Below are 14,052 nucleotides of genomic sequence, written 5' to 3' on the forward strand. Positions count from 1 at the left end.
TATTTAATTTTCTTAGAAGATTCTAAAGTATATTTAATTTTTTTACCACTAAATATTCATTTATATTAAATTGTTAGTGTCAATCTTCTGTTCAATATATTTTTTGTCTTTCTAATATTTTTATTTTGTTTTGTTTTGTTTGAGTATGCAGGACTCCTACTGTAGAGAAGTTTAAATAATACACATTAATAAGTTAAAATATAAATTACAAAGCATTGTCTTTAAAGGCTTAAAAAAACAGAAACAAATTACATTGTCATAAATCACTTCAAGCCAAAAAAATAAATCTTTATTTGCACATCGTCTCAATAAAAAAGCACATCAAGAACAGTGCACTTTGATTTCTTAATAGTTAATACTATTGACATCAAAACCTGAAATTAAAAATCTAGAATTATAATATGATAAATTAAATTAGAAGATATAAAAATAAAAAGTAATATTTTAACCATATGTTTTCAATAAATACATCGATTTTTAAATTAATTATCATTCGTTGTTAAATATAACTTTCTATTAAATTCTACAAAATAAAAAATTAAACATGTTAAAATGAAAATGCATTAATTAATAAATCATAAAATAAAATGTGTAAATTTATAAAAAAAATTAACTAATTCAAGATTTTTATAAGTTTCAAAATCATTCATTAAGGTTATAGTACCTTAAGTTCGATGAGGCATGGACACCAAGAGCCTATAAAAAACTCTAATTGACATTTGCATAAATATAGGATTTTAATTCTGACTAATTCCAGCTTATAGGAATAAAAAAAAAAGGGCCAAAAGATGGTTCCTAGATGAAACAAACCAATTTGAGCAATTTTCAAAAGAAATTATAAGTAATAGAATGAAAATAGAAAGCTGAACAGGAAACAAAAATCCAAACAGAAGCAGAAAGAATTTTATATTCTTTCTCAGCTGATCTTGCATCATATCAATGGTAAAGATGAACAACCTTGGGATACTTACAGACAGCAATGGGCAAATTAGAAAGAAATGTGGGCCTGTTAACTAAATATATATGTGATGTGAGTCTGTTAATCATGGAACTTCTCTACCTTGTTTCTTTAAGGCTCAAAATTTTAAATCTAATTAAATTTGATAGAAACATGATTGAATTAACTATAATTAAAAAACAAATAACAGCATTGAACGGCTGCCATCGTGCACAATGCAGAGACCAAACCTTTGAGGAATATTATTGGCTGAGAGCTTGTTCCAAATAGCCCTAATTAATGCGATTGGAAAATCCTGGATAATTATCACCATCAGAGGTTTGATGCTTCCACGTCTTCTCATCATAAATTTATTACCATGAGCCTTTCACTGCTCTTCTTCTCACCGGATTCCTCCACGTCCGCCATACTTGCTGTCGCTTAAGGAAAGGGTGGTTGCGCAATAGTTGAAGAACTCCACTTAGTCAAAGATTATAAGATATATTTGTTAATTATATTTTATAAATTTGTTTTATTAAACTCTTTAAATACAAAATAAAGATTGTTTAAGATACTATTTGTTAAAAATATATATAAAAATAATAATTCTTAAATATATTAGAATATTTCATTTATAGTTTTTTTCTAAGTTTGACGTTAATGATCTCCTGTTGCTGTCTCTATGGATTGCTTCAAACACCCACATGACAAGAAGGGTTCGAGTGAATGAATCATTAACATGTTCATTGCTATCATTTTATTTTATGGGAACTGTGTGATTACGAGGGAGACGTGAATGGCAGTGGCTGGTGGAGAGAGAATTATCTACTTTTCTCCCATTTGGAAATGGAAATTACAAAGGAATTAATTTCAATATCAAGCTTTTTTTTTTTTTTTTAAACCAGCACTTTTCCAGGATTTTTCTTAGGAAATAGCACTTATCTGAGAAATAACATAGTTCATTAATTAAATTAAATTTTATTAGAAGCGGCAGCATCATTGCTACGAGAACAAACATATAATAACATTATGTAATTTAAGAGATGCAGATGCGACAAAATTAATGCTGCAATTTTTTTTAATTAATGTGTGTGTTGGGATTAATTTATGTGCACCTTAATTAATCATACGAGTTCTAAAATTAATGATCATATAAGTCTCTAGTGACACTAGAATTTATGGGACTCGAATTGATGAACTTTATAAATCAAATTCAGAATCTGACCAGTTAAATTACATCTCTCAAAATTTAATTATACTTATGACAGTCTCAATACAATTGCTACCTCTATTAAATTTAAATATGAAGCAATAAATAGTATTGAATAAATAAATAAAATAGGTAAATCATTTTTGTTTATATAAATATTGCTCATTCAATGTGAACTGTGAAGATTAAATATCAGAGTTTTTGTGTCGGTGGTGTCTCTGGCAATGTATACAAAGTTTTAGAGAGATTTTTAAAGTGGATGAATGAACTTTTATAGGGTTGGATTCAGTGATGCGTATCATGCAGGCTATGGTCACTATTGGACAAACTCTTTAAAAGAATTATTACTGCAATCTGCTGGCTGCCACATATCTGAGTGCTTCTGGTTTTGTAAGGATAAACAGTAGAAGATACTGACTTTTGCAGCTCCAGTAGTGGGGAGGAGACGCTGGAAAACCTGCATAATACTGTATTGTCATCATCAGTCATGAGTTTTTTCTGTTTTTTTTTTTTTAAATTAGCACAATAAAGTTGAAATTTTGATAGATTAACAGCATTTCAATAAAACTGGGTAAAATAGAATACCTTATGAAAGAGGTACATCAATTAAAATTAAAATTTTTTAAATCAAAGAAGACACAAAATAACAACACACACAGACATTGTTTGTCTCTTCAAAAACCAATCAAGGCACTTGGTTTCTTCCTATAAAAGCCTAATAAACACTTATAATTTACTCTTAAATTAACAAAAAATCAAATTCATCATAATCTTTAAATATTTTTAGATATTTTTATATTGAAAATCCATTATTAATTTTGTTGGTGTCACTACTGCCATCACCCAACTCCTTTTCTTGCCGTAAATAATGAAGAATATTTTTTAAATTTTTTATTTAATATTTATATAGTGAATTTTGATATAGGTCTGACGACCTCGATAGACATAAGACCATTAAGTTTGACAGTCATATCAGATTCAAAATACTTGGGTTTGACAATCAACTTTAACACAAGACAAACAAGGGTTAAAGATTATAGTGTTTTTATGACTGTATTGGATCTAAGATAATCTTATAAATTAAAAGTATTTGAGGCATAATAAAGCGTCATGCATGTCTCTTCTTAAAATTAATTTTCTAAAAATCACAAAATTCTAATAACTTTTTTTAATAGTTGCAATTTTTTAATTTTTTAACTGTTTTTTAATTTTTTAATTTATTTTTTGATTAACTGTTACAATGTGAGGAGCTTATACATACACTTTTGCAGTCAAATAAATCACAGCTAGTCGAGGGGATAAATCAACCCACATTTAGTTTCGGTTTCTCTCCTTAGTAGTTTTTTTTCCTGCTCTTTTTTCCTCTTCTTAATTTTATGCATGATTGTATTAGAATGATTCCAAGGTTCTGCCATTACATTCTTGGGGAACAAGGAACAAAATACATTATAAGGTTTGATAGCCTAAAACGTTTATCTAATATAGCAAAGGAATAAAGAGTAAGAAACAATACAAGGAGAAATTTAGTCATCATAAGGAAGGAGACAATGATGAAGCAATGCAAACCACTGTGTCCACCACAAGGAAATAATAAAAAATGAAGAATCTCGCCAAGTCACAAACCCCTCTTCCTCCCTTAATAGACCTGCTGATCTTCTATACAAGAACTTCCCTCAACTGTCACAACCCACAGAACTAAAGACTAAAGACTTAATGCATAATAAGCTTATGCTACACAATGTACTCTTGCTGTCTCTGTTTTGTTTGTCTTCTGGGCTTTTCTGGGAGCCAAGACAACCTATGCAACCAGGCCAAGAACTATATATGAAGGGTCATCTGATGTAGTAGACCTTCAGTGCTTTTCTAGGGGCCTGTTCTGGCTGCACCTGTCAACTCGTACATTATCTGGTATGGTCATTGGAACAAAAACCACCAAGCTACAATTAGGGATTTCATCTATCCCCTCTCTTCTTCACCTCCCTACCCCTCTGTTGCTGATTGGTGGAGAGCTGTCCGTTTCCATGCAGATCAAATGGAGCTGGCTGGTAAGGAGTACTTCAAAATCTTAGCTTTTTTTCCAGGATTTTCAAGAAATGAAGTAAGACTCTTTAAAGTTCAAGATGCATGACATATTCCTATGATTTTTCCCACTTTTTGATGAGGAAGAAGGCATCACGATGGAAACTGATGTTCTGAAGAAACATAAAACGGAGCTCGCAGTGCAATTATGACAGTTTCCAATTGGGATCCATTTACAGTCATTTCAATCAGCAAACTACTGCTTGAAATGCTCCACGACTTGACATACCTGAGTGTATCTCCAATTGAACAAATTCCTAAGATCATCATTCGAATCAACACTTTGTCTGACTATATTTTAGAACCTAGCTTTCGTTTTAATCATGTTGGACTCTGCTTCTTTGAATTGGTTGCTACTTTTGGTTTGTGTAAATTAGTTTGGATGGACAGATATATATTACCATGATCCAGTTTGGAAGATTAGTGGAATAACATAAAATGAAGAGAAGAAATAGAGAAGCAGATGAGAAGCAGGAATTTCAGTAGAATGCTATAATCAGGTGTCCATATCAGATACATTTCAGTAGAAACTACAGCATTCTTAACATAAGGTCAGTATCAATCCAAAATAATTGCTATAAATCGAGGAAGAAATTACTTTCCACAAATAATAATCCTTAGCCTAGAACTCGGTAGGAATGAAAACCACGAGTGTTTCACCTTTGGAACTCAAAATAGCGTGTCATTCTCAGTAGAAACATACAACCAGGAAAAGCCATCCGCAGTAAGTAACCCCTGATCGAGACTAGACTGAAAAGTTACAATAATATAGGGACTGAATTGAAATGTTAGAAACTGTACAGGGACTGAAACAAGAGTCAACCCTCATCATCAAACCCGGAGAACATATAAACTAACTAAACCAGCAGCCTCCTTCCCCTCGCACTCTTCTCTCTCTTTCTCAGTGCATCATGTTGTCATTGTCTCTCTTTCTCTTTTTTTTTTAAAATAAATTAAATTAAACAGACAGATGGCAGCGGCACTTTTATCGCCAATTTTGGAGCAGTTAACGAGGATTGTTGCTCAAGAGGTAATTACTTCATACAATTTGCAATGATCTGATTAACCCTAACATGAATAAGAAATATAAAAATTAAGTCTTTTTTTCTTCCTTTATAAGAAAAATAAAATAAAATATCAAATCCTCAGATCTAGATTTAGATTTTATTAAAGAAATTTCTTTTCATTGTTTTATTGTTTTTCATATTTCCGGAAATAATCTAAAACAAATATCTTTAGAAGGAAAAAGAAAGAGTTGTCGATCCTCTCATTAAACTGTAAAATAATCAATCAAATGTTAAAATAATTAGTGAGTGTTATAAAGGAAGAATATTTCCACTTTAAAACTATAGACTTTACAAATACCAACAAATACAGATCCTTTTTTCCCTATATTTCTTTGATCCAGCAAGCTTATGGGTTTGACGTCGAACAATTTAAGATTCATTATCTTCCTTCTTGTTAGTAGCAGACTGCAGACAAATATCATCATGATGATGATAAAAAGAAATATTATTATCTTTAATATAGAGGTTTTTAATAAATATTTTATATATAAATTATTAATGCAGCCAATCCATTTCACAGTACGTGTCAACTACTGTTAATCTATTAATTACAAAAAAATTAAAATTAAAAATTTGCAGTGAAATCATAGAAATGTTTCCTCTACTTGAACTTCCTTATCTTTTCTACACCAATAGGTACAAGAAGAGGTGAACCTAGTAGTGGGTGTGAAGAAACAAGTCGACAAGCTGAAAAGCAATCTCCTTGCTATGCACTCTGTCCTTGAAGATGCAGATAGAAAACAAGTGAAGGATGAGGCAGTAAGAGATTGGGTAGACAAGCTCAAAGATGTATGTTATGATATGGATGACGTGCTAGATGAATGGAGCTCTGCAATTCTTAGATGGAAAATGGGGGATGCTGAAGAAAATACTCACAGCCAACAGAAGATACGGTGTTCCTTCCTGGGATTTCCCTGCTTTTGTTTCAATCAAGTGGTTCGACGTCGAGACATTGCCCTCAAGATCAAAGAAGTATGTGAAAAACTGGACGAGATTGCCAAAGAGAAAGCTATGTATGGCTTTGAGTTGTACAGAGCCACAGATGAACTCCAACGAATAACAAGTACCTCCCTTGTTGATGAATCAATCGTAAGTGGTCGAGATGATGAAAGGGAAGCTGTAGTAAGCAAGTTGCTGGGTGAAAGTAGGCAGGAAGCATGGGACGTGTATGCCATCTCTCTAGTAGGGCTGGGCGGAATTGGAAAAACAACTCTCGCCCAACTAGCTTTTAATGATGCTGAGGTTACGGCTCATTTTGAGAAAAAGATATGGGTGTGTGTTTCAGATCCATTTGATGAGGTTAGAATAGCCAAAGCTATCCTTGAGCAGCTTGAAGGGAGGGCACCGGATTTGGTTGAATTGCAATCTCTTTTGCAAAGGGTTTCTGAATCAATTAAGGGAAAGAGGTTCCTTCTTGTCCTTGATGATGTATGGACAGAAAATCATAGACAATGGGAACAACTGAAACCATCTCTCACTGGCAGTGCACCAGGAAGCAGAATTCTAGTGACCACTCGTAAACATTCTGTGGCAACGATGATGGGAACTGGCCACCGGATCAACATTGAGAAATTGTCCGACGAGATATGCAGGTCAATATTCAATCATGTGGCATTCCAGGAAAGAAGCAAAGATGAGCGCGAAAGATTGACAGATATCGGCGATAAAATTGCAAGCAAGTGCAAGGGCTTGCCTCTAGCTGCCAAGGTATTAGGAGGTCTAATGCAGTCTAAAAGAACAAGAGAAGAATGGGAACGTGTTTTATCTAGCGAACTGTGGGGGCTAGATGAGGTTGATAGAGATCAGGTTGAAAGAGGAATATTTCTACCTTTGCTTTTGAGTTACTACGATTTACCTTCTGTGGTAAGACGATGTTTCTTGTATTGTGCCATGTTTCCAAAAGACTATGAGATGCGCAAATACGAATTGGTGAAGATGTGGATAGCTCAAGGTTACCTCAAGGAGACTTCAGGTGCAGATATGGAGGCTGTTGGAGAGCAGTACTTTCAAGTCTTAGCAGCGCGCTCTTTCTTCCAAGATTTTAAGACGTATGCTCAAGAAGATATTAGATTCAAGATGCATGATATAGTGCATGATTTTGCCCAATATATGACAAAAAATGAATGTCAATAACCTTCGAGGAGCAACAATGGAGACTTCAATTGAAAGGGTTCGTCATTTAAGCATGATGCTGTCAAACGAGACCTCTTTTCCCGTGTCCATTCACAAAGCAAAAGGTCTTCGCAGCCTCTTGATCAACACTAGAGACCCTTCGCTTGGAGCTGCACTGCCTGATTTGTTCAAGCAGTTGACATGCATCAGGTTATTGAATTTGTCAAGGTCTTCAATCAAAGAAATACCAAACGAGGTAGGGAAATTGATACATTTGAGACACCTTAATTTGGCATCTTGTTATCAGTTGGAGTCCCTGCCAGAAACCATGTGTGATTTATGCAATCTGCAATCCCTAGACGTTACTTGGTGTGATTCTCTCAAGGAATTGCCTAATGCGATTGGAAAACTTATCAAATTGAGGCATCTCTGGATTTATGGTTCAGGAGTGGCCTTCATACCAAAGGGAATAGAGAGGATAACATGTCTTCGAACATTAGATGTGTTTACTATGTGTGGTGGTGGTGAGAATGAAAGTAAAGCAGCTAATCTAAGAGAATTAAAAAACTTAAATCACATTGGAGGGAGTCTTAAGATATGGAATCTACGAGGAGGTGTAGAAGATGCGAGTGACGCTGCAGAAGCACAGCTCAAGAATAAGAAACGCCTGCGTTGTTTGCTATTGGCTTTAATTCGACTACAGCCGGCAGAACGGCATTTTAATTGAAGCTTTACGGCCTCCGTCTGACTTGGAAAATCTAACCATATCTAGGTACGGAGGGTTGCATTTGCCAAATTGGATGATGACATTAACCAGATTACAGGAGCTTAAACTCGGTTATTGTGCGAACCTGGAGGTCTTGCCTCCGTTGGGTAGATTGCCCAACCTTGACGGCCTGGTATTGAGGTCGTTGAAGGTGAGAAGGTTGGATGCTGGATTTTTAGGTATAGAAAAAGATGAGAATGCCAGTATTAATGAAGGAGAAATTGCAAGGGTCACTGCTTTCCCCAAATTGAAAGAACTTGAGATTTGGTATCTCGAAGAAGTAGAAGAGTGGGATGGAATTGGAACGAGAGTGGGAGAAGAAGATGCCAACACAACTTCAATAATATCCATTATGCCACAACTTCGAGATTTGATAATTGAAAATTGCCCATTGTTGAGAGCACTACCAGACTATGTTTTGGCAGCGCCTCTACAGGAACTGGACATAAGTAGATGCCCCATTCTAACGAATCGTTACGGGGAGGAGGAGATGGGTGAAGATTGGCAAAAGATTTCTCACATCCCTAACATTTGTTTTGATGATTACGGGAGAAAGACAGAACTCTTTAATTAGAATCTGCAGGAACAGGTTAATTCTTAACGGTAAACGATTTTACTATATTTTAACAAATCTATTTTCGGCTCTCCATTTTTTCACGGGAAAAAAAGAAGCAAGAGTTAGTGGATGAGGAGAAAGATACAAAAAAGAAGCACGACTTGGATTTTACTTCCTTTCTCCGTTAATTTCTCTTACATTTATTCTATCAAATGCAGCTGTGATATACCTTTCTCACATCCTCCATTACTTTGCAATTGCCATCCTAGTGCAGATCAAGCGACTGTTTTCTGCAATTCACAACAAGAAATTTAGCACCAAATTCTGCTATTCACAGCAGCAAGACCCTATTTGTTTCTGCTATTACAGTTAGCTATCTTTAGCAAGTAAAAAAAGCCAACCCCGTGTAAAGATAGTGACTGCAACCTCTGATGCAATCTAAATTTTGTGTATCTTCATCCTCAATCTTTTCTGGAAAATATGAAAGTGTATGAAAGAAAGATTGTATGAATTCAGAGAGAAGAAACAGGCAATATCATCATGAGCATATGGAGTGGCTTCTAGATGTGTTTTTTGTAATAGAAGCCTGGAATCTTCAAGTCACCTCTTCATCTACTACCACTTTGCTTGGCATCTATGAATGAAATTCCTTTCACGATAAAATCTGTTGATGATATGTGCTACCAATGGTTTTCTATGGTGAAAGAACAGAATCTCTCATGACAGCTTCTCTTCTCTTGCATTGTGTGGAATCTTTAGCTTCATCAGAATAATATCATCTTTAATAGGGCTGCTCCAAATCTTCAAAGCTGTTTTTCCTTGATCTTCGGCAGTTTCTCATTATGGCTGAGACTTGATACCAATTCTTCAGACTCTGCTGGCGAGATGTTCATAACAGCTATGATGGCATTGGTTTTGTAGAAAGGAGGCGCTGATTTCAATTGTTTTTTTCCTTTTCCCACACTGTTTTCCTTCCCCTGTTTCAAAACCTCTAAAGCTTCTTTGCCTTTTTTTTTTGTCAGCTAAAACTTCTGGATGCTAGGCTATTATCTTTTTAGCCATTTTCTTATAATACACTCGACTATTAAAAAAAAAATAGTCGAGTGTATCACATTGCTTAGCCTGCAAGAACCCTAATTCCCGCAAGAACCCTGCTTTCAAGTTTTTCAATTGCATGAATTGCTTTTATTTCCTCTGTCATTCCAATTTTTCTTTGATTCTCATTTAATCCTTTTATGGTCATCAAATCTTTCTCATTACTTCAGGTATATACATCACATCAATTTCATTTTTCAACCTACAAGTTGTGCTCTCCCTTCACCACAGCCCTACAAAAACTAATAAAAAAAAATGTTGAGACACTAAAATACAAGCTTCACTAGTAAAAAAACTACAAGTTGCAGGAACTCCACCTGCAACACCAAACCCTAAGTATATAAACTAACTTCCATTCACAATCAGCCGCCTCCTTCCCTTCACCCTCTCTTTCTCTCTGCTCATCCCATCATCATTGCTTCTCTCTCTCTCTTTCCAATCAGAACTAAACAGACGATGGCTGAGGCACTTGTATCTCCGATCTTGGAGCAGTTAACCACGATCGTTGCTCAACAGGTATTTTTCTACCATCTGCAATAACCTGATTTACCTAGCAGAGATAAGAAATATATATAAAGTTCAAGCCTTTTTTCTTCCTATCATAAAAAGAATACTTTTAACTTGAATAAATAAAAATAATATTTTAAATCCTCAAGTATATATTTGGATTTCATTAAAGAATCTTCTTTTTCTTGTTTTATTATTTTTCATATTTCCAAAAATAACCTAAAGAAAATATATCATTCCAAATATAGGAAAACCGAAAAAGGATTCTCTTTAAACTTAACTATTAAGGGTAAAATAATCAATAAAAAGTTCACAAATATATTATCATGGGTTTATTTCTAAATTGACTTCACAAAGATATACATGCAGATCCTTTAATTCACTTGCCTTTATACACCCATATATCTATAGTTTAATGTAAAATGATGAAAGCCCTACAAAACCAGATTTTATATATATATACGTACAGGTTTAATGGAGAAATCCTTCTCTCGTGAGAACATCGAACTTTTTCCATACCTATATATAAATTATTAATATAGTCAATCCATTTCACAATAAAATATATTAATACAAAATAATTAATCTATCAGTTGCCAAAAATTAAAAAATTGAGTTGAAATAATAGAAATGTTTTCCATGCTTAAACTTTCTTATCTTTTCTACACTAATAGGTACAAGAAGAGGTGAACCTAGTAGTGGGTGTGAAGAAACATGTCGACAAGCTGAAAAGCAATCTCCTTGCTATCCAATCTGTCCTTGAAGACGCAGATAGAAAACAAGTGAAGGATAAGGCTGTAAGAGATTGGCTAGACAAGCTCAAAGATGTATGCTATGATATCGATGACGTGCTTGATGAATGGAGCACTGAAATTCTTACATGGAAAATGGGGGATGCTGAACAATATACTGACAGCCTACAGAAGATGCGATGTTCCTTCCAGAGATCTCCTTGCTTTTGTTTCAATCAAGTGGTTCGACGTCGGGACATTGCCCTTAATATCAAAGAAGTTTGTCAAAAGGTGGATGAGATTGCCAAAGAGAGAGCAATGTTTGGCTTTGAGTTGTACAGAGCCACTGATGAACAGCAACGACGACCAACAAGTACCTCCTTTTTTGATGAATATTCAAGCGTGATTGGTCGAGATGATGAAAGGGAAGCTGTAGTAAGCAAGTTGCTGGGTGAAAGTAGTCAGGAAGCACGGGACGTGGATGTCATCTCTCTAGTAGGGCTGGGTGGAATTGGAAAAACAACTCTCGCCCAACTAGCTTTTAATGATGCTGAGGTTACGGCTCATTTTGAGAAAAAGATATGGGTGAGAGTTTCAGAACCATTTGATGAGGTTGGGATAGCCAAAGCTATCCTTGAGGATCTTGAAGGGAGGGCACAGAATTCGGTTGAATTGAAATCCCTTTTGCAAGGGGTTTCTCAATCCATTAAGGGAAAGAGGTTCCTTCTTGTACTAGATGATGTCTGGACAGAAAATCATGGACAATGGGAACCACTGAAACTCTCTATCAAAGGCGGTGCACCTGGAAGCAGAATTCTAGTGACCACTCGGAATCATTCCGTGGCAACCATGATGGGAACCGACCACATGATCAATCTTGAGACATTGTCTAAAGAGGTATGCAGGTCAATATTCAATATTCATGTGGCATTCCAGGAAAGAAGCAAAGATGAGCGCGAAAGATTGACAGATATCGGCGATAAAATTGCAAGCAAGTGCAAGGGCTTGCCTCTAGCTGCCAAGGTATTAGGAGATCTAATGCGGTTTGAAAGACAAGAGAAGAGTGGGAAGATGTTTTATCTAGCGAACTGTGGGAGCTGGAACATGTTGAAAGAGGAATATTTGGACCTTTGCTTTTGAGTTACTACGATTTACCTTTTGTGGTAAGACGATGTTTCTTGTATTGTGCCATGTTTCCAAAAGACTACAAGATGCGCAAAGATGAATTGGTGAAGATGTGGATGGCTCAAGGTTACCTCAAGGAGACTCCACGTAGAGATATGGAGGTTGTTGGAGAGGAGTACTTTCAAGTCCTAGCAGCGCGCTCTTTCTTCCAAGATTTTGAGATGGGCGGTCCAGATGTGATGGTATTCAAGATGCATGATATAGTGCATGATTTTGCCCGATACATGAGAAAAAATGAATGTCTAACAGTGGATGTCAATAAGCTTCGAGAAGCTACAGTGGAGACTTCAAGTGCAAGGGTTCGTCATTTAAGCATGATAATGTCATAACCTTAGCCCTTATTCTAATAACCAAACAACTCTCTTCCTATGTTCCTGCATCAGCATGGCAACTCTTCACTCTCTGATTCCTGAATTTTGAAAACACTCCTTCTTCGTTTTTCCTCTCAAAGGTCCACAGCTGTACCAGGCATCTGTGTTTCTCTCTGGCCTTAACTATAGCTAACATATCTGTCTTGAATGATTATAACTGGCGGGTGTGTAGATTCAAAGCTCTCTTCATAGTTTCTGCTGTTGTCATCATAGTGCTCTGATAAGTGTGAAATCTGACCCAGAGTGGTAAATTGAGATAGAAGCATGCCTGCTCATAATCGGAACTTCAATGGAACTCCTTGTAGGTCAATGTTCTTTACTGGTCTGGTTATGGACTTGACTTTGACATGAAGTACCCTGTTGCTGTTTCAACAGGAAAAAAGAAGAAGAGGGGGACAAATATGCAGTTCCTTGGAGAAATAAAAATACGGCATTCCTCTGTACTTGGGTTATTTGGTTGCTCAATGAGCCAGTTCTTACTAACTTCTGCAACTTGCTAGCCTGTGCCAAAAAGGGTAGCTCTGCTCTACTTTTTTCTTAACAGTGCTGAATCAAACTTATTTTGTTGCAGTGGAATGGGTCCTGTCTTTCGAGTGTTGGTTCAGAAAAGTAGGAAGCAAGCAGAACAAGGTACCCATCTTCAAGATTTTCTTTATTGTTTTGCTTCACGTTTGTTCTTCAGCTTTTCTTCTAATGTCACTGATAAGTGAAAAAGTTGATAAATTTTCAGGGCTTATCTTATGAACTCGGTAGAAATGAAAACCACGAGTGTTTCACCTTTGGAACTCAAAATGGAATGTCATTCTCAGTACAAACATGCAACCAGGAAAATCCATCCGCAGTAAGTAACCCCTGACCGAGACTAGACTGAAAAGTTCAATAATATAGGGACTGAATTGAAATGTTAGAAACAGTACAGGGACTGTAACAAAAGTCAACCCTCATCACCAAACCCCAAGTACATAAACTAACCCTCTCTCTTCATTTCACAACCAGCAGCCTCCTTCCCCTCTCACTCTCTCCTCTCTCTCTCTCTCTCTCTCTCTCTCTCTCAGTTCATCCTATCATCATTATCTCTTTTTTAAAAATAAAATTAAACCAAACAGACAAATGGCAGAGGCACTTTTATCGCCAATTTTGGAGCAGTTAAGCACGGTCGTTGCTCAACAGGTAATTACTTTTATACAATTTGCAATGATCTAATTAACCCTAACATGATAAGAAATATAAAAATTGAAGTCTTTTTTTTCTTCCATAATCTTATTATAGACTTTACAAATACCAACAAATACAGATCCTTTTATTCACTTTCCTTTTATTCCTTTTATATATTCTTTGATCCGCCAAGCTTATGTTATATATAGGTTTGACGTCGAACAATTTAAGATTCATTTTTTTCCTTCTTGTATAGTAGCAGAGTGCAGACAGAGATATCA

General features: G+C 35.6%; 2 protein-coding genes and 1 long non-coding RNA gene across 4 annotated transcripts in view; 2 read left to right on the top strand and 1 right to left on the bottom strand.

Moving 5' to 3' along the window:
• The first annotated feature begins 5,096 nt into the window (after positions 1 to 5,096).
• The window catches only part of LOC7482215 (putative disease resistance protein RGA4), a 124,615-nt gene continuing 115,659 nt past the window's right edge, over positions 5,097 to 14,052 (top strand). The window contains exons 1-2 of the mRNA XM_052445810.1: positions 5,097 to 5,256; positions 5,930 to 7,265. Coding sequence (XP_052301770.1) covers positions 5,197 to 5,256; positions 5,930 to 7,265 — 1,396 coding nt within the window. The 5' untranslated portion in view covers positions 5,097 to 5,196. The remainder of the gene's footprint in view (positions 5,257 to 5,929; positions 7,266 to 14,052) is intronic.
• The window catches only part of LOC127904070 (uncharacterized), a 134,515-nt gene continuing 130,421 nt past the window's right edge, over positions 9,959 to 14,052 (bottom strand). For both annotated transcript variants that reach the window (XR_008056905.1, XR_008056904.1), the window contains 3 exons: positions 11,022 to 11,082; positions 10,797 to 10,848; positions 9,959 to 10,372 (listed from right to left, as the gene is read on the bottom strand). This is a non-coding gene — a long non-coding RNA (uncharacterized LOC127904070). The remainder of the gene's footprint in view (positions 10,373 to 10,796; positions 10,849 to 11,021; positions 11,083 to 14,052) is intronic.
• The window catches only part of LOC18103922 (putative disease resistance protein RGA3), a 134,906-nt gene continuing 131,047 nt past the window's right edge, over positions 10,194 to 14,052 (top strand). Inside the window, exons 1-2 of the mRNA XM_052445809.1 lie at positions 10,194 to 10,338; positions 11,004 to 11,383. Of these exons, the coding sequence (XP_052301769.1) occupies positions 10,279 to 10,338; positions 11,004 to 11,383 (440 nt within the window). The 5' untranslated portion in view covers positions 10,194 to 10,278. The remainder of the gene's footprint in view (positions 10,339 to 11,003; positions 11,384 to 14,052) is intronic.

Source organism: Populus trichocarpa, chromosome 12, assembly GCF_000002775.5.
Source record: "Populus trichocarpa isolate Nisqually-1 chromosome 12, P.trichocarpa_v4.1, whole genome shotgun sequence".
Classification (NCBI taxonomy): Eukaryota; Viridiplantae; Streptophyta; class Magnoliopsida; order Malpighiales; family Salicaceae; genus Populus; species Populus trichocarpa.